The sequence below is a fragment of the Sinohyriopsis cumingii genome, chromosome 8 (genome assembly GCF_028554795.1).
Source record: "Sinohyriopsis cumingii isolate HCF-2022 chromosome 8, ASM2855479v2, whole genome shotgun sequence".
NCBI classification, from domain to species: domain Eukaryota; kingdom Metazoa; phylum Mollusca; class Bivalvia; order Unionida; family Unionidae; genus Sinohyriopsis; species Sinohyriopsis cumingii.
This window is the reverse complement of record NC_142968.1, coordinates 72556635-72582627: the sequence shown is the minus strand read 5'-3', so window position 1 is coordinate 72582627 and position 25993 is coordinate 72556635. Positions and strand designations below refer to the sequence as shown.

The 25993-nt window shown below is 37.4% G+C and overlaps 1 protein-coding gene across 4 annotated transcripts; it reads left to right on the top strand.

Annotated features, from left to right (window-relative positions):
• Nucleotides 1-169: 169 nt before the first annotated feature.
• Nucleotides 170-25993, top strand: LOC149793801 (uncharacterized). Of its 4 annotated transcripts, XM_089967795.1 has the most exons (10): nucleotides 170-256; nucleotides 598-1018; nucleotides 1624-1743; nucleotides 3874-4052; nucleotides 9799-10725; nucleotides 12471-13949; nucleotides 14438-14589; nucleotides 17370-17482; nucleotides 22017-22158; nucleotides 22783-25993. In XM_089967795.1, the coding sequence occupies exons 2-9, from the start codon at nucleotides 766-768 to the stop codon at nucleotides 22148-22150; spliced, it is 3357 nt and encodes a 1118-aa protein (XP_089823921.1). In that variant the 5' UTR covers nucleotides 170-256; nucleotides 598-765; the 3' UTR covers nucleotides 22151-22158; nucleotides 22783-25993. The 4 variants fall into 4 exon arrangements, with proteins under 4 accessions (XP_089823921.1, XP_089823922.1, XP_089823923.1 ...); XM_089967796.1 differs by having other exon boundaries at nucleotides 12474-13949; nucleotides 22017-25993; XM_089967797.1 differs by having other exon boundaries at nucleotides 17370-17470; nucleotides 22017-25993.

Here is a 25993-nt window from a genome sequence, read left to right as displayed (position 1 = left end):
ATGTCATACACATATGATACCTTTATGTGGTCAAATCTTAGTAAAATTATATTGAAATATATTTATTTCTTGTAGCTCACGTTTTGTAGTATCTATCTAGTTTTGTATATGCGCACCTTTGCGAATTTCTTGTGAATATAAATGAACGAATGTTTCTTTTTCATTTGGGTTCGTCTCTCCGTGTGTCGATCGATTATCCTTGAAACCAGAACTCCATCTACACAAGCTAGGAGCGATCGTGTTCAGATATTAAATGGTATGTTTAACAATATAAGTAGATAACAGTGAATTCTTCAGATTGTGGGTACAGTCCACGAGAATGTGACGTGGGGGAGGGTTCTCAATTGTAATTTGATCATAAGTGCATGTCACATTAACTCTGTTGCATTTTAAACTCTCTCTCTCTCTCTCTCTCTATATATATATATATATATATGTGTGTGTGTGTGTGTGTGTGTGTGTGTTATAATGTCTGGCTTTAGTTGAATTTAAGAAAAGCATAACACAGTACATTTAGTAGAAGATGAATTCAAAGATAATTATTTCTATACACATTCAAATATGATCTAGCTTTAACAAAACCTCGTTTACCTACAGCTTCGTTCCACTTCACTGGGCATTTATAATGGAGGCTTCCATGTTTACTTCCAAGCATTCGAGGATTTCGCTGATGACAGAAAACATAGTGTGGATGAAACAACAATAAGAAAAAGAAAACCTTTTTCTTATATTCAGCGGTTAAATTGTTGAGGCACATTTTATATAATGGCTATCGTGTGGGGTATATGCCCACTAGTTGCTATGACAGTAGCGTGCTTCGCCCTACTCAGTACAGGAGACACGGTTCCAAATATAGTTGAAATTCCAGGCGATGTCATGGTGGCTGGAATTTTCTCGATTCAGGAATCCAAGAATGGGATATGTTCCAATGTTGACTTACGATCTGTCATGAACGTTGAAGCCATAAGGTGGTACTTTGATAATTTAAATTCCAGTGCAAGTCTTCCATTTCGAATAGGTAAGCATGCAAGTGTATTTATCATGATCAGTCATTAATATAAAGCTTCGAGCTGCAGTCATCTACATATGATAAGAGTTTTTACTGCGTACCATGCATGATGGTTTCATATTTTGGACAGAAAGAAAACATAACGAAAAAGAACTTTCGGTTTAACTTATTAATCAACAAAGTTACACAACAGAATATAAAGCATTGTACACCAGTTGACAGTATGGTCCTTTCTGCTGTACCAGCTGGAGATGGATATAATAAACTACAATGAAATTGCAAAATTTCCCATCAGACATTACTGAACCACGGATCATATTTGGAAATATTTTAAGCCCTATTTCCTAAAATCCAAAATTACGTATATTGGCATACCATGTTAGTATTCGAATTTATGCTACACACGACTTATAAAAATGAATGTTGTGTTTAAAAGTATATATTTGTTTTTACAAAAGTCACGAATTAATAATTTGCATTTACCATTTTACACAATTTGAATTTAAATTTGATCACTTTTTTGTTGCGTCAATGGTTCATTTGGTAGACACGTTGAACTACCCAGACTTATAAACAAATACAAAACATAACTGATATATTTTTATTTGTGAAAGGGTTACTTGCCTATAAAACGTGTGGAATTCAGGGCAAAGGCACTGAGAGCATGGTTGATATTATCTCCAGGAGTCGTATTGCACGGGATTCAAATGGCGTCAACCACTCGTACATAGTGGGTGAGTATAGGTTCTCGTCAATATGTAACTCTTGGCATTCATTATAATCTTAATTATAGCCTATCCGCTTGGAGAAATATGGAAAAATGGGAGTGGGGGTATTCCGTATCGTAAACTTTGTGAATCACATCTACAGTAATATCAATAGTGAATTCGAGTAATCCACTATTCCCGACATAATAAAGTGTCATTCCATTGAGATAGTATTATCTAAAAAGGTTTATATCGACTTCATCGAGATGTCAGTTTCTTGCGCTTCTGTTACCTTGTAGTACAAAGGACTGAAAATACAAATACTGGATTTACCATTACTTTCATTTTCGGAGACAATGTTAAGCATTCATGCATCATATGTTTAGATATGGCTTAGTAATATCAATAATAATATATACTTATAGTGAATGCAAATTTGCTGTATAAATATGCAAAGTATGATCTACACAGTTCGCTCTCATGGACAATATTTCTTTCAGATTTGACTAAAAATAAGAAATAAATTTATTTCTCCTATAGTACGATCCAGCGATGAATTAACAGGCTTTACACATACCACACCAGCATGATGTTATAGTGAATTTAAAATTAGACTTGTAGGCGATCTTACAGAAAACTCAATAAACAGTACATAGCAACACTCTGTAACCTTTATGATGGAGATGGTATTTAAAAGCTCAATATATCAACATTAAAGTTGCATCTTGGTTACCGGTCCACTGGCCGAGTGGTAAGAGCGTCCTCCTCGGATGATGGAAGTCGAACCCGGACCGAGTCGTACCAAAGACATAAAAATGATACTCACAGCTGCCTCACTAGGCGCTCAGCGTTAAGTGGTTGGTGCTAGGATTGGCCGGCCTGGTGTCAGGATAATGTGACTGGGTGGGACATAATGTTACATTTCTGCGGCATGAAACTCCAGTGCTATATATCACTACAAACTGAAAAAATTGCCGACATCATAGCGATCTGACTGCAAAATTGTTAAAGCTACGTAAAATTCAAATGGTTGTTTTAGTTGCATGCATATTCGGTGTGTTTGTTTTCTTCTTAAGTGGAAATGTACATTTTTGTTTCAATGTCTATTTTAGCTCCGTGTAAGAATGATTTATATCAGAGGACAATGACATAGCCGGTATGCAGGATTTCAATAGAACGGATGTGCCCAATCATATTAGACTGTCTTTGTTTCCATCATTGTAAAGAAAGATTAGACGAATCAGGTGTATGATTACACGGCAAAAAATATATCACGGAAACAATGCTGCCGTTAAGATTATATTTTCTGCATGGACTATATATCTGCCATGTTCCCTTCTTAGCATGCGCGAATCAGCGAATTTCGCTTAATTGAGGAGCACCGTTCGTGTGTGACATGAAACCTTGACTCCAATATGTAATTGCTCTAAGGAGTGATAATATCTTCCCGTTTGTCGAACTGAACTGTTCCTATCAAGAAATAAGAGACATGCCTTAATGATGTATGCAGTTAAAAAGAAGTGATAGCTGTAACCTGACCAAAATGATGCTTAAACTATTGCTCTTGTATAAATTAAAAGAGTGTCTATAAACTGGGTCAGAATATCAATGTTCATACAGAGCTTGATGCAAGTTATATTAATACCTTTAAAGACTCTAAAATGACTGACTGAATTTATCACACAGCTTGTGTCCTTCTAAATGTTCTTGACCACCTCCTTAAAATAGTACCATCCTCAGTCATCACCTTAATGGTATATATATATATATATATATATATATATATATATATATATATATATATATATATATATATACATCACTTGCTTTAGACATCTTGCATCAGGTCATATAACTCCAAAGGAATAATTATTAGACGAAGATTAGTAGAAGTGAAATAGTTATTGGTGCCATATTATCGCCAAATGCCATTTATAGCTAATCGTGCATTGTTTCCAATATGATCAATACAACGAGCTTTGTCTCATTTTTATTTCTTTCCGTTGCTAAGTGATGACTGAGAATGGTACTATTTTAAGGAGGTGGTCTAAAGCAAGATGTCTAAAGCAAGTGATTGATATATATATATATATATATATATATATATATATATATATATATATATATATATATATATATATATACATATCATTGCAGGAGTTATCGGTCCTGAATCGAGTTCTCAAGCGGAAGTAGTATCCTACGGAATCAGCTCCTTACATCCTGACTATCAGCTTCTTCAAATCGGATTCTCCACTACAGCAGGGAATTTAGGCGATAACAATCGTTATCCTAACTTCTATCGAGTTATTCCTAATGACACGATAGAAGTCAAGGTAGGAAAAGTAATAATGTAAATGAGTCATTGATCTCGATTTAACCTGCAGCGTCCCTAAAACAGTATAACAAATGGGAAAGGAAATTAAATATAATGCCCCAAAACATTCGTCAGTTAGACTTTTACCTAACAGTTACCCTCCAATCCTCACATGGATGAACACGTTGAGGTAAAAGGTCTACTGTTGTAGGTATTAGGGGCGGCTCAAAAAGTCAACGGTGAGAGATGTTGGCCTCTACGTTTGCTAGAATAGGAATGATTTATCGAATCGAAAGCTATTTTATCGTGGATTGTATTTGTATTTGAGCGCATATGATTGAACATGTACATGTCTGAAGGCTCTCCTGGAGATGCTCCACTCCGGCATGCGTAAAGCCTTGAGATTGTTCGCGACGAAAATGACAGTTATTGTCGATTCCATGTCCTCACAGCGAATAATCGACCATTCTCTTGGCATCCGTCCGTCTACGGGAGACGATGGCATAGCTCCAAAGTACGCTTTTGCTTATCCTTCTTTTTAGCTCTCTTTTCAGCTTGTTTTATTCTTCTCTTTTCCTCTGCGTTTTGAACTCCCTGCCTGACAGCTAGGCGCCAGATGGAACGGTTGTTTGCACAGCTCTCCCAGTCGTTGACATTGATGTTTGCTGTCTTCATATCCTTCTCGCAAACATCTTTGTAGCGCAGATGTGGTCGTCCAGTTGGTCGTGCACCTTCTGCTAACTCCCCATATAACAGGTCCTTGGGAATGCGACCTGGATCCATTCTCTTGACATGGCCGAGCCAGCGAAGGCGCCTCTCGCTGAGTATGGAGAACATGCTGTTCATGTTGGCGCGTTCTAGAACCTCTGTGTTGGGTACTTTGTCCTGCCACTGGATGTGCAGAATGCGCCGCAGACATCTCAGGTGGAAGCTGTTGAGTTTCCTCTCGTGTCTTGCATAGGTGGTCCATGTTTCGCTGCTATAGAGAAGTGAGCTGAGCACGCAGGCTTGGTAGACACGCAGTTTGGTCTTCTCTGTGAGGTTGGGGTTGTTCCAGACCCTCTGGTTAAGTCTGGCCATCACTGCTGCTGCCTTGGCAATTCTGCCGCCCACCTCAGAATCAATGGAGAGTGAGCTGGAGATGTTAGACCCGAGGTATGTGAAGTTCTCGACAACTTCCAAATTGTACCCATCGATGGAGACAGAGGGAGGGGAGTCTGTGTCCTGTGCCATGACATTCGTTTTCTTCAAACTGATGGTCAGTCCAAATTCCTTACAAGCATGGGAGAGTCGGCATACCAGCTGCTGAAGTCCATCTTCCGTGTGTGATGTCAAGGCTGCATCGTCGGCAAAGAGCAATTCACGGATGAGTACCTCTGTGACTTTAGTCTTAGCACGGAGACGGGCGATGTTGAACAGATGGTAAAGAGCGTCGGTGCAAGGACACAGCCTTGTTTGACTTCGCTAACGACTGGGAATGCTTCAGAAGTTGCGCCACTGAAGCACACTGTGCTGTGCATGTTCTCGTGGAACGACATAATGACAGCAAGCAGACGTGGGGGGCAGCCGATCTTCTGCAGGAGTCTGAAGAGTCCACTCCGACTAACCATGTCAAACGCCTTCGTCAGGTCTATGAAGGCAATGTAGAGGGGCATCTGCTGCTCGCGACACTTCTCCTGCAGCTGACGTTATGAGAAGATCATGTCTACAGTTGACCTGCCGGCTCGAGATCCACACTGGGACTCTGGGTAGACACGGGAGGCTAGGATCTGCAAGCGCGCCAAGGCAACACGGGCGAAAGCCTTTCCGACGATGCTGAGGAGGGAGATGCCCCGATAGTTGTTGCAGTCGCTATGGTCTCCTTTGTTTTTGTACAAATTGACGATGTTGGCGTCACGCATGTCCTGTGGGATGTATCCCTGTTCCCAGCAAAGGCAGAGGAGTGTGTGTAGGGGCTGGAGCAGTGCTGGTTTTCCGCTCTTGAGGACTTCAGGCGGAATGCCGTCGCTTCCAGGAGCCTTCCAACAGGCAAGGCAATCGATGGCTTTTCCGAGCTTTTCCAGGGTGGGCTGTGTGTCTAGCTCCTCCATGACAGGCAGGTCTGGAATGGCGTCCAGGGCAGTTCCAGTGACATTGTTTTGGGTTGCATATAGCTCGAGATAGTGCTCAACCCATCGCTGCAGTTGTTTCCCCTGGTCTGTGATGACTTCGCCCGTCTTGGACTTGAGGGGGGGGGGGCGGTCTTGTAGTGGGGGGGGGCTGTCGCCTGTTTGATACCCTCATACATTCCTCTTGTATCCCCGATGTCAGCAGCTGTCTGTATACTGTTGCAAAGGTTCAGCCAGTAGGTGTTGCCACAGCGGCGGGCGGTCTTCTGGGCGTTATTCCTTGCAATCCCGAGGGCTTGTAGTGTTCTGGGGCTAGGTGCAGCCTTGTATGCCAGGAGGGCTTTCCTCTTTGCCTCAGTAACGGGCTCCATCTCCTCCCAGTTTGCCTCATATCAGTCGACATTCTTTCGCTCCCTCTTCCCGTAAGCTGTGATGGCTGAATTGTACACAGAGTCACGGATATGGGACCACTTGGAGTCAATGGTGTCATCAGGTGTCACTTTGGTGAGGGCTTCCTTCAGTTTGCTGATGAACTGCTGTGTTTTCTCTGGGTTGCTTGCACAGCAGGTGTTGATACGTGGGTGAGCCTTCTTCTTGGCGTGGTGCAGCTTCTTGGGTAATATTCGCACCTTGCTGGCCACGAGGGAATGGTCCGTGTCACAATCGGCACTGTGGTAGCTGCGACAGTTATTGTCGATTCCATGTCCTCACAGCGAATAATCGACCATTAGCATATGATTATTTGAATATCCCCAGCAATCGTGGCCTAGCAGACACTGACGTGCATGGGAAAGTAAATACAATTCATACAGAGTCCGCCGTAGGGTATCGTTTTGTACCTTTTTGTTCTGCCAGTCGGCGTTGATGTTCATGTAGATTTCATGCCTCAGGTGGACGTATGCCTCGATGATGGTACCGTGTTACGTGCGATAGCGGATAGTTAATTGAGACAAAGATATTTCTCGACTTATAGAGGACATGGAACCGGTAATCGCTCTGTGTCCTGTACGGCAGTATGGCTGCCATGAAATAATAGTGAGCACTGACACAGTAGCACATGCTTGCTCACCAGGTCGTGAGGTTGTCAATAGCTTTGCCGATGTGCGATCTCGCCGTAGTAGAATGGAGTGCCTGGCAGGTATTTCGCGTCACTATTGAAGCGGGTCGCCTGTGGCGATACCGTCCAAACAATGAATGTTATTCTGACAGCTAGAGCGAGAGCTTGGACTGCTTCCAGTGAAACAATGAAATCGTGGAGACACAACGTACTGGCCTCGCTAATACAACATATCGGCGTTCTTCGACAAACACAAACGTGTGACCTCCAACGTTGAAATCATCGTGGATGTCATCTCAGATTGGTGATAAAATGTGACCACGATCAAGAAAAGCATAGAGGACTAAATTACAGGTCTACTTATTACATTTAACCCTCAGCTGGGCAGAAGACATTTAGCGTGGCAAACGCCAACTGGACCTTCTAGCATAAGACGGACTAGTCCTCTTTCGACCATTACAGAATTCTATTCTGCCGCGCTAGGTGGGTCCCAACTAACGTCGAGAGGCTTTACATATATTTTGAGGACATCAACATCGCTGTTAAGCCACTTAATGGAAACCTCAGCCCTCTTTTCAAGATGTTTTAGTTAGGAGACCAAAAGTATGACGAGTTAAGTTATCTATCTTAATCATCTCTCCGATGGTACAACCTTACTAAAGTGGGACTCAATTAGCCTGTTATATTGAACCTTGAGAGATATATTTTAGGGACATCAACATCGCTGTTAACCTGTTGGACTGATCAAAGCTATAATGAGTTATGTCTCTTAATCATTTATTCCTATGTTACAACCCTGTAAAACTCTTGATTCATTCTGTCGTTTTTGACATACAGGAAAATCAGTCTTTACCGAATATGTCACTGGTTGGGGCTGATTATCAATACGCCTCTGTAGGATCTTTGGCCGATGATGCAAGGACCCATCTGCCACTCATTGGTGAGTCAGGAAGAGGGTGTCAAGATGGGTAGATGTAAGAATACATACGTTGGACCCCTCTTGTTACCATTATGTTGTTCTCATCCGCAGGCATCCTACGAGGAGCTTGAGTAGTTGCTAACACTTAAAGTGCCCGCTAGGAAACCTGAGGCATCGGAGTAAATTCATCTGGTGGCGTTCTCCGACCATTGTATCGAGGATGACGTGTCTCCGTCCACACCAGCTGATCTCCATTACTAGATTCGGATGAGTGTCGAGAAAATGTTCAATAAGCCCGGCAACTGCATCACTTGAAAGTATAACATTTAGAGGACTAACTTCAATGGGTATCGCTCGCCCCAAAAGAATGGATCAGCAAACTTCTACATTGGCTTTGTAGATTTCCCCTACCCAGACATTGAAAGCAGCCCCGCCTTGGATGAGTTTCCTCAATATAAACGAGAACAAAATAGTAGTTGTAGCGGTTAATGGCGGATATTGGCGATCCTTTGATGCAGCAAGATAGGCATATGTCGGTTGCCCACACAAACAAGAACACTCGCAAGCAAAGATAACGTTGGCGAAATGCCTACATTTGCCAACAAAATGGCATTTGCATGGGTGGTCAGTGCTGTAGAAATTATTAAAGTCATCTTGAACATCAATACAAATACAGTCATGGCGTGAGGTAACATGTCTGCGACCAAGATGAGAACACCAAAATATGGGTGTAGCAAATGCCCTGTTGGTTCGAAAAAACACACACACCTACAAAAGCCAAGCAAACTCGTGGGCTTGTGGGATCATGTGGACCAACAAGACATTGCTGCTAAGGGTTTATTTTTATTCTAGAGGGGACTACAATAGGGAAATTGTCACTGTGTCTTGATTTACCTTGCAAGCATAAAACGATGTGGCGCGAACCTGCTCTATCTGTTTTTTTGGTCGCAGCATATTGTCGAAACAGATGATGATTGGGATGCCTCTTATTATGGGAAGTAAATAAAATAGTAATCTTCCCAAAAGGAGGGACGATGCAAATATGATATGCTTTCAATATCAGAGTGTATATATCAATTTAAATTTTTATATATCTAATTACATCACTTGGTCACGAAATCAAAGTTAGTTACTATACTGGCGTATTAGACGGGCTCAGTCCGTAACAAATATTCGATGCACATCAGGATTTGGTTCTGTTCAATCGAAGATATCACTTTAACGAAATAATAAAACTTTGTGAAATAATCGTTACTTGAATCTGCTTGTATTGTATTTTTCTTTTGTCAGTAAAGTTTATATATTTGCAAATCTGACAGTCGATCTGTCTGTCGATCTGTCTGTCTGTATGCATGAATGCATGTATGTATGTATGTATGTATGTATGTATGTATGTATGTATGTATGTATGTATGTATGTATGCATGCATGTATGTATGTATGTATGTATGTATGTATGTGTGTGTGTTTGTGTGTGTATGTATGTTTGTATGTATGTATGAATACAGAGGAAAAGTTCTACACCATAATGTGGGTCGAGACCATTACATTGACTCACATATTTAGAAGTGACTGAAATTGTGGGTTAAATTCCTGGTAGTTTCGAAAAATAGATAACATTTTCTCTTCTGGAATTAAATAATTCAAGATTACAATTCAAAAGTTTTTTTTTTTATTGCAGGTCATGGCAAAGGCCATTGAAAAGCTTGGATGGACAAGATTTGCCATAGTTTATGAATCAGAAAAGTATGCTAAAGACAGTGCTTATGCTTTGAAAGCAGTGATCGATGAGATGGGAATATGCGTGCCTTTCCTCAAAGCTTTAAATGTTACTTCATCCGGAGACATCAACCAATATGAATTATTGAATGTGGTCGATGACATAATAATAAGATCTAGTCCACCTATTAATGGTGTTGTTTTCTTCGGTACCGTAGATACAGCACAATTGATTATGATCACAGCTAATTCAAAACAAATTGCGTCACTTCCTATATTTTTTATGTCTGAAGGCATTGAACTTAGTACAAAAGTGTTTTATGACAGAAACATCTTGATATCGAAAGCTCTAGGTTCGTATGCCGTCAGCAGCCCATTCAAGAAGGTTACCGAGTTTCATTCGTACTGGACCAGTCTCTTTCGAAATACGAGCAAGCTTCTTGAGAAGTCGCAGTCTAACCCATGGCTATTAGACGCGTTTGAGAAGGTATCCAATTGCAGACCATCTTCCGTTAAATTTTGCAATGGATTAACAGATATTCAGATAGCAAATGCCTCTATTGTTTATTCGGTCTTCACGCGTTACGGCCTGTTAGCTGCCCACGCCATTTCACGAACTCTAGTCTCCGTTGTAAAAACAAGTTGCGACGGTAAAGAACAGATCTGTCATACTTTTCTGGAATCATTCAAACCAAGGATGATGTCGGAGCGATTGAAAACCATAACGTTCGATACAGAAAAAGATTTTGGATGGGGAGTTCCGTCGTTATCTGACAGGTTTTCATTCAACAGTTCAGGAGAGGTTGTCTTCCTCAGTGACACGCCAATATACGAGTTGTACAATTTCCAAAAAGGAAACCAGACCAGTAATATCGTCGACTTTGAAAAGGTATCCACCGATTGTTTAAACCATTCATCTCCACCACACTCTATACAGTCGAAATAGATCACAAGTTTTGAAAGGGAATAATTTTTAACTTTCCGATCAATCTTGAAGTTGTGATTATTGTTTTAATAATGACCTTATTAAAAAAAGTAATAACAACTTCAAGATTAACCATATGATGTGTCCTACAAGAACTTCTAAAGGGGTATGAGGATAGTGTATACGGTCCGTCAGAATGTACGTATATATGTAATGTTCTCGAAATATTTCACAACAAATAAAGTCAATTTTTGCTTAGATGATTATCATAAGGTCTTAAATTGTGAGATAAATTTGGATTGTTGTCAAGCCTACATATTAAGGATATTTCAAGGGGATATTTGTGAATTTTCATAAATTTTAAATGATGCTCGAGATATACGTTTCACATGTCTGAGAATTGGCATATGCGATGTATGGCACATGTATGAACATGTGTTAGAATGTAACCGATGGATAAAGTGTTTGAGCCTATTGCGACCTCTAGAACCTTGCAATCTGGATCATAACATATAGCTATTTCAAATCCCCACTTTTAATCAAATATAACCTTAAAGAAGATACAAAGTTAAATGTGCATCTTACTTTATCCTGTGATCCACCCCTACCCCTACAGAATTGGCTCTTATGTCGTACACTTGAAATCCGACTATATAATTGGATATACAGGTAATGAGCCAGAAAAGACAGATATCGACATTTAAATATCCTTGATTATTTGACAAATCATTTCCCAGCAGGGACTTAGCGATGAATGTTTCAGTCTTGATTTATATATCTTTTTAAAGGACATGAAAAGACATGTAAATATATCTACCTTACATTCTCTAGCTAAATCATTACAGTCATTGGCATACCCAAGAATTTCAAACTTATATGTCGAGGTCAAAGCAGGACGAGTCGAAATACGAGTTGTACAAAGACATAATTTTGCATTACATTGATAACACTGTATGATATGGCTCTATAAACGCGAACCTATCGCGTTTAGCAATATCTGTTTATAGGCTCTTTCAGACTGCAGAACTATTCAAACTGCAGAAACAGTTAACACTCTTTATGTATCAATAATGGCATTAATCGACTACTATTTGATGTCGATGTGGAAATTCAGTTTTTTTAAGGTCAATTATCAGGTAGTAGGAAATGTTTAGTTTCAATATTTTGATGGCTTTCCTAATTTCCTCGCCCAAGTTGTGTTGATTCAGCAACTTAAAAGCTAAATAATTTCTGATGTTTCGTATGCGATTGTGGTTAGATTTATCGTACGTGTACGTGTACACACACGTAGCTGTACTATGAGGTCTAAACAGGCCCAGTGTAATACTTTAACGATTTGGTATTTCAGTAAATTACTCGTTTGACCCTGGTCGCCTAGCAACATATAATGCTGTACATTCATGTAGCGTCCGTTGCTATCTCGTGAGTGTCCCGTACGTATAAATCGGAAGTAGACAAAATGTGGAGCTTATTATCTAATATATCGGAAAGTGAAACAGTCCAGTTATTTTGAATAAACAAAATGTAATAAAATACAAGACACATGCCTTGCAAACGTGTGTGTGTATGGGGGGGGGGGGGGCGGGCTCTTGGACATGAAACATTATCTTTTTAATCCATAATTAATATCAAAACGCTCACAATAACTATGTTTCCTTCAAGATTGTTTCTTTTTTCGTTGTATATTAAAGTATTTCCCCTCATGTTAGCAGATTGGTACCTTTAAGAACGAAGATCTAGAGCTGAAGACAGACACAATTCGAGATTACGACAAGAATCAGCAAGAACTGTTATGGCCTAACATACGTAGAGCTGAATGTCTAAATGGCTATACTTGCAAAGAATGTATAAGACGGGATATACCAGACCGTATGATACACCTACCAGGAGATCTTTACGTCGTTGCATTGCTGCCAGTACATGATAAAAATGGTGCTTTAGGTTGCGACGGAATAAGAGTGACCAATGGTTATCAGCTGGTAGAGGCATTTAAATATGCTGTGGAAAAAATTAATACTGATGGTGCATACTCATCTAGTTTTGGCCGCAACATACGTATTGGATTACTTATCTTGAATTCCTGCAACAGTGGTCTTGTTGTCAAACGAAAAATTCTTGAAATCCATTCAAAGGGTGTTACTAAAGGACAAAGTACAATTGATATAAACAAACGTGTTATTGGCTACGTAGGGGCCCTTGGAAGTTCGGTTAGTATAGCGTCCGCTCAAGTCTTAACTCAACTCGGATACGTGCAAGTAAGTTATGCGTCTACGAGCTCACAACTGAGTAATAGAAATGAGTTTCCGTATTTCATGCGAGTGGTAACACCCGATAACAAACAAGCCGATGTCATGGTGGAGCTGATAAAACAACTGAACTCAGAGTATGTACAGCTCATCTACAGCGACGAAACATACGGCCTGGGTGGCAGAGATTCGTTACTTGCAGCGACAAAAGGAAAGAAAGTTTGCATTGTTCAACCCCCTATAAGTTTAAAAGATTCTACCGATGAAAACTTTTCTGGATTTTACGAAAGACTTCGGCAAAATCCTCAGGCAAAAATTGTAATTGTTTTCTTGAGATCTCATTTGTCAGTTTTATTAATGAGCACTCTTTCGACACAGATGAAGAAAGGGGAATTCATTTTCATTGGGTCAGAAGCTTGGGGTAAAAACGGCGATATCCTCAAACAAGGTAACCCAGCTAATTTAATTGGCTCATTCACGGTTACAATGGAAATGTCCAGTAAAGAAGTGCTCGTGAATAACATAAAAGGCTTGTTTCCAGAGAGAAATGGAAGCACTCCGTGGATGCAAGATTACCTTGAAAGTAAACTTTCTTGTCATTTTAACTGGAGCTATAACAGAGCCCAGACGACCCTGTGCACACAAGATAAAGTAAAAACGTTGGGGCCAGATGGCTGGGTAATGTTTGCTGCAAATGCAGCAATATCCCTACTCACTGGGGCCGCTAATTTTTTCAAATCGAAATGCTTCACATGGACTGGAGAATTGTGCAACGACTATATTTCTAATCCAATTGGATTAGTTCAGGAAATCAAAAAAGTTGTACTCGATATGCAAGGAACAGAAATAAAAGTTAAAGTCTTCGATTCAAATGGAGACGGAAATATTGGGTACACAATTTATAACATTCAACAGAATGATGAGAACATCAATTATGAGAAAGTGAGTCTTTTAATTTAGTATGTTCTACAAAAGAAACTTGTATACAGTGTATTTACTTGATAAAATCACTTATTGCCATGGTAAACTACTGTAGCGATTTGTTCATCGTTTGTGTTTTGAATGAGCAATACAATTAAAATACAGTAAATCTAATTGGTACTATCCAAATGCAGTCAAACTGATGTACACTATACAAATGCTGTAAACTGATTCAAACTGTTCAAATGCAGTTACGCTGCTTAAACGACTTAGCGCTAATGTGATATATTTGACATTCAAGCTTTTCTCAGTCTAACGTGTTCGTAGTATATGGAGTAATGCTTAACATAGTAATCCAAGAGGGCATTCAAGTAATTGATTCTATTTCGAGTGAACATCATCTGAGTTACTGAAAATGTATTGTATATCTAAATGAATGTTGATATCTGTTATTAAAATTCATCACACATGCATTTTATTTAAATAAAACGTTCTCTTAATATATGCAGGTAGGCCAGTATCTGTTGGATGCTGGTGTGACGTTCGACAAAAAGAAACTTCAATATCCAAATGGTGTTCCGGTGGAGTCACCATGTCCAAACACGCAGGCGTGTGAAGCATGCTTTTCCGATGGTTCCCCTGGTCCAACAGCGGCCCTTAAGTATCTAATCTTACGCCTATGCAACCTTGCTTATATAATCATTTCTCATTCTCTACACTTTGCATCATATGGCGTATATAGTCAATATTTAAATGAAATAATAGACCACAGGGTGCCCGCTGAATCAGGTGCTCTGAAAATGACAATAATGAACGAAGCAGAAGATTGGACAAACCTCCATCGCATGTTGTTCCTAGTTAAGTTCGATCGTTGTAATTTGTACACTGCGGTTTCCCTCCGGATTTGATTCCGAACAATTAAGAGGTTTTGTATGTCATGTTACCAAAAATGTTGGTTGTGTTGGTCTTACATGCTTTGAATGAATATTTTACCGCCAGAGATATACAATAAATACGGACATATGTGATTTGTAGTTTATTTGGTCCTGGGAAACCTATACCTTATCTCTCAACATACTTTAACACTGAAAAAGACATGTTTGGGCGAGGGGCATAGCTAATTAGCACTTTAGTGACATTCTTACGTTGCATTATATATCGTTGAATGAATACATCATCACTAAAATACATTGGCGTAACCAAGCGTGTGAAACAGTAGAAATCTAAAACGTAACAGTGGATGATAGGGGTCATGCATACTATATACAGACATGTATTTAACGTTTCATGCCATTAAAATAAAAAACATTCATTGATCAATTTACTGTGAGTGGTAGAACCTTCACTGGATCATCTTTAGCTGTATGTAATAGCCGCGCTGACTGGTTACATTATTCCTATATAAATTAGTCTTTGTTGTGGTTAATATTTAAGGGTGTTGTAAAAATTGTTTCAAAAGGAATAATTCTCTTGCAAATCACAAAGTGTTGAGCAAGAACAACATATGTCACAATTCTTCATATTTGTTGCTTACACATTATTGATTAAGTGTGCATGTTCAGCTTGATTCAGTTGGTGAGACATGTTCGTTTTTAGCTTTAAACGCACTAAAATGAATAAACTTAACGTAGGGTATGTATACATGTTTTAAGAGTTTGTAACCCCAAGATGTTATAGGCTACAATTCTTTGGTTTGCAATAAACATATATATAATGAAAATAGAAAAAGAAGAAACACTGTCAAAATATCAATCATGACTAATAGTTATTTCGTGTATTGCAAAATGAATTTCCTTTAGGGTTGTTGTTGTTGTTGTTGTTGTTGGGTTTAACGCCATTTTTCAGCACACGTTAGGCTATACATGGCGGCCAGTATTAATGGTGGAGGAAGAACCCGGGAAAATCCCGGAAAGATCCACCGACCCTCGAGAAGCTACTGACAAGCTTTCTCACATATCCACATTGGCCGAATCCGAGACTCGAACCTACGCAGACAGAGGTGAGATGGCAGTGATCCGTAACGGAGAGCGCATTAGACCACTCGGCAATTTCCTTTAGGTGTGGTTATGGGACTATAATTGGACAATTATTAACATATAGTGTTAAATAAAATAATATTGTCTCAATGCTTTTCAAGCTAATTATAAGAATATTGTCCATCTATTCGGCCAAACCAGCGCGCTGCAATATAAACAAAACAATATGGTTCTAGTCAGTCCGTCTGAGGGTACATGCTTTTAGGTATTGTTGTCTCTTGTATATAGCGAGACATGATCTCGGCTTCTTCTATTAGAAACCTTGTGCGTGTGAATGAAATATATATTTTTTAAAATAGTTATATCTACCTCCAACATGGCTGACGGCTACATTTCCTATTACTGCAGATTTGTGCAAGCATTTATTGTTCATTTTCATGTTTTACATCAGAAGTTTACTTGCACATCCTTAGGATATATTTGTACCGATTCAAAATATGATTTATAAATAGTGAACTTCGTCGTTTGCATCGCATATTGAAGTGTATACCGAATTGTAGACAATATATGTGCAAATGCAGGACAGGTACGTTGGTCATGCAATACCTTCATCATTTTTACCTGTTACCAACTAAGCTAGAAATTGCCCATATGTCAACACATACTACACATCCCCAAAATGTGCACCTAAACGAAGATTGGGAATAGGTGAAAAAGAATGTAGGATCCAATATTTGATGACTTCCATTCATATGAAAATGTTCTGATTTTGTTACCAATGTTAACTTCGATACTTAGTATAATCTTATTCGAACGAGTGTATACGTTGCTTTGAATCTTGCATCTACACAAGCTACACGATCTTTTCTTTTTATTTTACAAATTTATGTTTCAAACAACATGTTTATGATAGTGTTCGTGGACGAAAGCTCTTTAAATTGAGCCTTTTGAAGGAAATGGGCAATACAAATTCTAATAATGTCGGCCAATGTCTTCATTTTTTTGCTTTTCAAACACCAAGATAAATCCCTAACATCACGTCTGTGAAGTTTTCCTTTCGACACTTCAAAGACGGCGTTTATCCACATTTCTGCTGTCTCTAAATTAATTAATCGCATGTTCTAGGAATATTCGATATTTAAACTTGATTTCTTAACTCAAGATTAGTAAAACGAAACAACGTCATTTTTGGGATCTTTGCTCAGTTCTTTCCGCGACTGTGTTATGTAGTTCACTTTATGGCCAGAGAGGAAGGAACCGGCTACAGTCCACAAAACATACAACCACGTAATAGGCACATGATGAGTACATGCCTTAATCCTTGATAACATGTAGCAATGTGTGCAGTGCTAATGTTTCAAAATGAAATAAGCGCGAGCTGTGTAATGTGTACATAAACAAAATTTTGTTATAGTGTGTGTGTCTTCAGGTGTGACACTAAACTGTATCTATTTATTTATCGCAGGCAATCTGATGCCACTATACCTGTACTTGGCGCTTTGGTAGGGCTTTTTGGAGCAGCTATGATCGGTTTGATCCTGGGAATAATTTTCTGCAGAAGAAGAGGTCATGCAAACAGTTATGTTAACATCATTCATATGTATGTATGTATGTATGTATGTATGCATGTATGTATGCACGCACTTACGCACGCACGCACGTACGTACGTACCTATGTTTATATGTATGTATGTATGTATGTATGCATGCGTATGTATGTATGGATGCATGTATGACTGTATACATATGCCTAACAGAATATTAATTAGCACAGTCGTGGCTATATTGAATGCTGTAAATTTAGTTATCGGAACCATGGGCTAAAACACAAATCAAATGGGATATTGCCTTAAATTACACATATGGACCCGTTTGCCAGATTTGTATTTAATGCGAGTTCGGCTTCTTAATGAAAAACAAAAAACAATACTTGTTCAAAAATGGAAAAAAAAACAACATAGAGGGTTGTAGATTGTTTAGAAATAGTAGTAATGTTCAGAGAACGTAAATCTAATGGACAAAGATACTTTTTTTAAAAACATTTCAGACACAATTTTGCAAGTGTATGTAAGCTGAGGATAACTAACTAAAAAGACCTGTTAAAACTATTAATATAAAACTGTGAAAAGTGAAGAGCTATACACGAACCGCGTAATTTAACACCTGTGCGTGGTAGGATTGCCACATTACTGTGTAATAGATATGGCTATATTGTTCCTGTTGATCTGCACGTGACTAATACTGTGGTAAGTTCTAATTATTGGGATTATAATTATAGTTGATTTCTTGATTACTGCGAAGTATAACTTTAGGTAACTAATACAATATATTTTGGCAAAAATATAGTTTTGTCGACCTGCCAAAGTTATATCCATGAATGGAATTGAACTAAGGATTCTCCCAGTGATTGCTTGCTTCATGGTTTTCATGAAAACAAAGGAAAATTCGGCACAAGCTCTGCCTATGAAAAGACGTTGTTGCTTCAGTCTATGTCTTTGTTTACTGCTCTAACACTTAAATGTATCTGTGTATGATGGATATTTTCCTGTATGCTCGTAACATGAATCTTTCATTCAGTCGACACGACAACTACACTTTTGTAATGAATGTTGTTGTATATGCCTAATGTATATTTGGTATATTGATGCTTAAAGGTAATTTCATTTGATATTACATGATGTATCTAACAATGTGGAAATCTATTAAGGACAGTTTCGTTTGGTAAAGTAAAAAGAAAGGATAAACCCTCAAAATACAAACACAATACGTAACAATTATAATGATGGCGAATGTTGAAATTAAACTATATCGTTTATTATATCAAAAGATGAAACATATCCGTTAATGAGGAAGCAGAATCAAATGTTCCTTTCATCATATATCAAACTTGCTACTAAACTGAAGCTTTGAAGAGTTAAGTAACTCTTCTTCGCACCAAATTACCACCACCACCATTACGTTAAATTCTCCTCAATCATAATTGCATGTATTGGTTTTTTATATAAACAACAGCGATCTGAGAAAGCTATTGATGATTGATGAACTAAACGAATGCAATAAATTACAGTTTTAACATTGCGTAAACCTCTCTTCCCTATCTGACAATAAAAACAAGTTTTTCTGAGCGATGCATCACAAAGGTTTATTGCGTTGCTGCCAAAGTGGTAAAACTGGCTTGACTTAGTAAAGAAGCAATGGTGATAAGTAAAAATCTTCATGCAAATATGTCCTAAGCATGTGATGTATTGTAGTTTACATATATTGCTCAAGTTCACAAAACGTTTGCTTTTTTGGCAAATAACATAGTTGGTACACGAAAATGAAAGTTTGAAATGCCCAATCTAGCTTAATCTCAATGTAATCAATATTGTGTACCCCAAGCTTGCGTAATTGTCATTTGCATACACCGAACGTGTCAGTATCTTTGGTCACCAAAGGGTGAACATTCATAAATTCTAAAATACACATTTTCCAAGAGATCCATCATGGGTTAGTGTTTACTTTGTTGTCCTTGCCCATGTTTTGAAGAAATGCTTGAGTTAATGATAATTTCGACTGTTTCGAACGAGAACTCTTCTTAATATCTAAGTTCGTGTTAGGGATAATTCTTTGACAAATACGGTCATCATAATTATAGAAGTTTTTAAGAAAGCGCATTTTCTCGAATCATATTGCTTTTCTCGTATTATTGGTACTGTATACACCTGCTGAACTGGTTGAAAATATGACGTGTGATTGAAATAAGGTAAATTTGTTTCAATTAATTCTTGAAACGTACTTGCTTGTACGTACTTATCATGCTTAACCCCAGTCCATTTATAGTTTTTCCAAATGATAGTATTCACTTTATCAAGCACTTTTTGTATATTTTAATATTTCTTTAATTTTATTTATTACTTAGGTTTTGAAACATATATTTGTTATCTTTACAAATATAGGTTTATCATTTAGATTGCATAGGTGATCTTTTAGGAAATAGTGGAGATTTCTGAATCCCACTATCTCTTATATGCAAACACTGTTTGGTACGTTTCTGAATCCCACTCTCTCTTATATGCAAACACTGTCTGGTATGAGTGATGGACATACATGTGTGCATTGACTGGTTACATGCTCTCGACACAGGAGTCGCGAAAAAGGGTTAAACATAAAGATAACATAAGATGTATAGACTATATTTATTTATCCAATGTTTGCACAAATTGTATAAATGTATTAGTTGTTTAGCGTGAATTAGATTCACGTTCCTTGATACCCTTCTCTATGTTTTGAAAAACCAGAAAACGTAGAGGAAAAGACTGCTATTTTTAAACCATCACAGGAAACCATTGTTCCTCAGAACGTATAATTTCCCAGTGTCAGACTACTTTTTTTCAGATGACAAAACAATAAAGCAAACATGTGTTGACAATGAAATCGGGACAATTCAGCTTGTAATGCAATATCCATGGGACTAGTCGATTTTCTATAGGACAGTTGGCATCGAGAGTTGCGTCCAGGTCAAGTTCAAATCTTCAAATCAAAACGTCCCAGTTTTATTCGCAATATGTAATTAGCTCGTTTTTTTCTTCTTCTACCACCCTCTTCAAGACGAGCTTATATTGCCTCTAACCGTGAAACGCATCTAACGTTTGATGTTAGTAATGTTCCAGTATGGCTCGCTGAAATGTGACTTCCAATCATAAGAGAAAGGCACACTCTCAGAGACAGTGGCTGTATTTAGCAAAGCGGAAAACACAGTACTGTTTCATCAGAAATAAATACAAATGCGTACAAATGTAGCTAGTGATGATTTTACCTAAATTGCCTGCATTATACTAAACAAAAGCTTAATTAATTTATTCTATATTTATATATACACGTGTCATATGCAAGAGTAATTTTATATACAAAAAACAAGAGAATAACCGTGTCTGAAATGCATTAACCATTTTTTTTCATTTTAAAAAGTAAAGATTATAAATATTATATTACTGGCATGACCCGCTATGACATTGTACCCTATATTATTGTATAATGAATCGATTACTCTTGGCTAGCAAAGATCGGGATATGTATCAATTGGAAGTTAATAGGCTAATTAAAGAAACTTTCGATCTACATAAATATTAATATTTTACTGATGAAATCTGCTCATCTGATGACGGAAAGGAAGCAAATTGGAATTATAAGGATTAAATGATCATGATTTTGTATTTTCAATGTGTAAATTTTACCTAATCACTCACAAAGATAACAGAAACTCCTTCGGACTTTATTGACTTTGTGAAAGATTAAGTAAAATGTACAGATAGATAAATACGTAACCGCAACCACGATCTTTAATTCTATATATATATATATATATATATATATATATATATATATATATATATATATATATATATATATATATAACTGTTCTGGTCTGTTATTAACATGCTCGGTAAATGATTATGACATTCTGAGAATATTATACAAATCAACTTAATTATAGATAATATAATGCATAAATAGTATAAAAAAGATAAGTATGATATCTAAATATTGAGATTAAATAACCGTCAATGTCCTTCCTTGCGAGAATGCCATTACAAATCTGAAACGTTTTTATATTTGATAATTTTCTATCATTTTCTGCAAAGAAGCGAAATTAAATAGTAACATTTGACACGCCAAGTATTCTAATAATCCGAGATTGCACTCAGAAATGACAGCAGGCTGTACGTAAAGCATGTCTACATTATTATGATAATAGTAAAAATAAAATGATAATAATAGTAATATATAATAATATAATAAAAGTAAATAATAAAACGTACACAAATGCCTTTATATGCACATAATTATATGCAGTGAGAAATATTTGGAGAAGGTCAACATTCTAAACGTCGACAACTTGGGTGTTTTAACAGTTCAGCTGGATCTAATAATCAAACGTTAATCGGTCCGATATCTTACACAATAAAATCTCATAATTACAAAAATCTCTTATGTGAGATAGTTTCAATAGATGTAATATTCCATCTCAATTTCAAAATATCGGACATGAGCAAGTGTGACCTTTTTGTATATTTTTCGTATACCTCAAAATTTAAGAACATTCCAATTATCAACTAATTTGATTTTGCAGATAGCACATATTTAACAGCGACCTATGAGGCTTCTCAACGTACTGATAACCCTTCAGGAAGCGAGTTTCCATCTGATGATCGCTTCACTCCTCCAGGATCTTGTTCAGTTGCTCCATCACAAGCCAAGATATAACCAAACAAGTATAGTCCTCCATACAACAGCTTTTGATTCTTATTACTGCAGGATACAGGGGGACAATGTTGATGATATCATACAAATTGTATGTTGTGAACAGGCGCCTTTAAATGGATTCTATGAATTCTTTCAATTCATAAACCTGCGTATATTTCCGTTCTCTACATTTAGTGGCGAGATATCCTGTCACAGTTTCTCAAACGTTTGGCATTTTAACCAACACATATGAAATGTTGCGGATAATCGTTCTCTGTATTTTGACTTTCCTTTCACAGTTACTTTCTACGGAAGTATATAGTCTCTTGAGTAATGGACGTTACCAAACATTAGCAAAGGGTATAAATAATTTAGAAAGAAAATTGGCCCCATTTGCTTTTATCATTTTATTTATATGAAGGTTTTCTCGCTCATTATACATTAAAATTAACCTAAAGACGACCTTCCCACTACCTACAAATGATTTAAAATCAAGTAAAAGTAAAAAGCTGACGACACGATCAATGGAACGAAACCAGAGAGAGAGAGAGAGAGAGAGGGCGATTGTAAAATTGTATTAAAAATTGTGTTAAAGTCAAACCCATGAGGAAAAACTAATGAAAGGATTTGAAGTTTCTTAATTTCTATTTCAGTGACGGACGTGCCCGTCCGGAAACTTTATAAAGGGAGTCAGTCATGGGAGACCATACTAGTGGCTGTCTGATATAAAGGCAGATCCAACTGTTGGTCCAGTCCGACACTGTATGATTCGTGTTTTTCTTAACTGGGCGACTCTGTCGGGTATAGGTCACGGAAAGACTACTGCTTGATGCTGAATAAGAGCGGTGTACGCAAGTAGCGTTAGGTTTAAGTCTGGTCAGAGCAGAGTAGTGGTTAAAACTATACGTTACAGACAGTATTTGTTTCATTTTACTTGTAAATTCAATCATGCTATTACATTCCTGTTTTGTTATCTCCCGTCTATCTGTGTGTCTCTCTGTATATGTGCCATACATGCATGCACGCACAGTAGCATGCTGATATCAACATTAACATACATATCCGATTTCAACATCTTATGCTATGATGCTATTATAATCGGGTCTAACTGTGTGTGTGTATGTGTGTGACTTGGAATTTTAACGTAGCTTTAACAATCTTTCAGTCATATCGCTACGATGTCAGTAGTGTTGCAGTTTATAGTGATGTCTATTACTAGGACATCATGTCGCAGACATTTAGCAAGATGCCTCACCCAGTCACATTATCCTGACACCAGGCCGACCAGTCATACCTTATATATGTAAAATCATATCAAAAAAATTTTGTTATCGCTGATACACATCTTCACATGCATATTTTATATTTAGAAGTTTTAGCAAGGCAAGCACTCGTCAAGGTTCTCTACGGTTTCTTATTTAGAAAAGCAGACACTGTATATAACATAACCACATTAAAGTGTACATACGTATTACATGATTTTGCCGTGTTACATAATTTTGTTTTACTCGAAGGAGAAGGTCATAGGTAAACCTTTATCCAAATGTAGACCGTGATCGAATTTCGTGGGATTGATATTAGATTGAGTTAATGTATGCACACCCTGACCGTCTCTTTTGACAACTTATCTGAAGAAAAATATGCTGTTAATATATCAGTGAATGAAACCAAATAACTTTATGTTATGGACAAAGATATGGAAATGCATAGTTTCTAACAAATAAAATTTGAAAACATGCATACATGATTTTAAAATGTTGTCTCCTGAGCAAACATTATTACGTTTAGTTCATTAACTAAAATACCTCTCCGATTTTATGGGATTAAGCCACCTTCCTATTACGGTATCTACTTATATAAAATCGTCATTTGTGTTTCTACACGTGTGAATGTGTGTGATTTGGAGTTTTAGCGTGGCTTTAACATTGTTCAGTCATATCTATCCTATGTCTGCAGTGTAGCGGTTTATTGTGAGGTCTAGCTCTGGGCATCATGCCGCAGACATCTAGCAGGATGTCCCAACCAGTAACATTATCCTGACACCAGACCGACTGTACTACCACTAACCTTTTAATGCCGAGCATCTAGCGAGGTAGCTGTTAGTACCATCTTTATAAGTCGTTGGTATGTTTTATACATGTAAACAAAATAATGCTGTGAATATATCTAGGTAAAATATGAACATTTAATTGAAATCTTAAAGGATTGGGTGATGCCAAGTTATATAGATAATATTGTTATGATTACCCAAGTTGATGGACGAAATCATTAGCATAGGATGTCATTTTGGTACATGTCATAGTCTAAGCTGTCTGTGGACTATAGCGACGCGATGTGAAATCCTTTGTTAACAGTGCCATATGCTTAATAATATTTGTCTGTATGGCGTGAGATGTAACTTCATTACATGATGGGTCTGTTTGGCCTCTAACAGGAAATTCTGTATTAAAGTAGGTTTAAAACTCTGGATCAGTTTTGACTTCTAATCAGAAATGTAATGTTGAAAATGGTCGATGTTTTAACCCATATTGGTTGCTATGGGTAATAAACTGAATTTAATTATGAGATAGTAATTTCGACTCTAACACAAACTTAGCACGGATATAGACTTTGGATTATAATAGCAATTCATCATTGACATTTTAATACTTAGTTTATCACATATGAAATTTGGATTCTTATCGGAAATGTAATGTTGAAAAGATTCGTAACTTTTACACCCATATTTTTGCTATGGGTCATATATCGAATTTAATATTGAGATAGCAGTTTCAAGTCTAACACAACCCTAAAACGGAAATAGCCCTTGGATTCTAATAGCATTAACCATTGAGGCTATACTATTTAGTTTTGCATATATGATACTCAAAGCTCGAAGAAGAAGTGAACACGGTGTTGCCATTCTGGCCTCCAACATGAATGTAACTTCACTTCGATAGAATAATGTCGCTTTGATGTATATACAAAATTAGTATTTTAGTATAAAAGTGCCTCTTTTGTACAGCGGATGAGGAAAGGACTACATAAATGGAAGAATTCGAAAGAGAAGTTGAAAAATCGATCCCACAGTGGTTTTTTGGTGTAGAGAGTGTTTAAAGTACCCCTAATATGACTGTTTGAGAATGAGGAGTGCGTTCAAGGGAATACAGAAAGTTAAATGTGTTAACACTAAATGCAATGTTTACGCTAAACATAATAGCCAATACCCAGTACTTACTAATCATTACACCATCATACTTTCCAATACTCAAATAACACTTTAAATATTAACCCGCGCCCGGTATTGATTGACAAGCAGTCACATGTACTGATCAGCATAGGGCAAGAATTGTATTTTAAAAAATACGTATTACAATATAATTTGAATTTCTTACAAACGAAATTAATTTATTGGTCCCCTACCTTATTTATTATTTTCTCTTGTAAACAAAGTAAAATTCCCAGTCCTGTACCATTCCCTTTGCTTCAAATCACCCTGTAGGTTTTTTTTCTTCACTAAACGGCTTTCCATTGTTGCTTGATATACATAATGAATATTTCCTCTGTTTACCATGATGTTACATGTGTAGTTCTACATTTCATAAGGTGAGTTGAAATATTGCTGTTTTGACGCTAAATTCGAAAACGGCACATCTTGAGCGTCTGACAGAATGGTTTGTTTGTGTCGAAACCCAAAACATTACAGACATAGAAGGTACAGTTTTCTGTACGTACTTAAAACCTAAGATCGCACTCGTAGGTTAATTTCATTCACTAAAATGGCTGTTTTATTTGTTTGCTTGATACACATATTGGAATAAATTGTAATGCAATGTTGTTTTAAGGCAGATTTGTATCTTCAGTAAATTTCTTACAATATGATCA

What these genes read in the sequence shown, in the direction of transcription:
- LOC149793801 (XM_089967795.1), top strand. Translation starts at nt 766, where the DNA reads ATGGCTATCGTGTGGGGTATATGCCCACTAGTTGCTATGACAGTAGCG. An exon ending in AAGTCTTCCATTTCGAATAG is followed by an intron (nt 1,019 to 1,623) that starts GTAAGCATGCAA and finishes TATTTGTGAAAG; the next exon opens with GGTTACTTGCCTATAAAACG. An exon ending in ATATCGTCGACTTTGAAAAG is followed by an intron (nt 10,726 to 12,470) that starts GTATCCACCGAT and finishes CCCTCATGTTAG; the next exon opens with CAGATTGGTACCTTTAAGAA.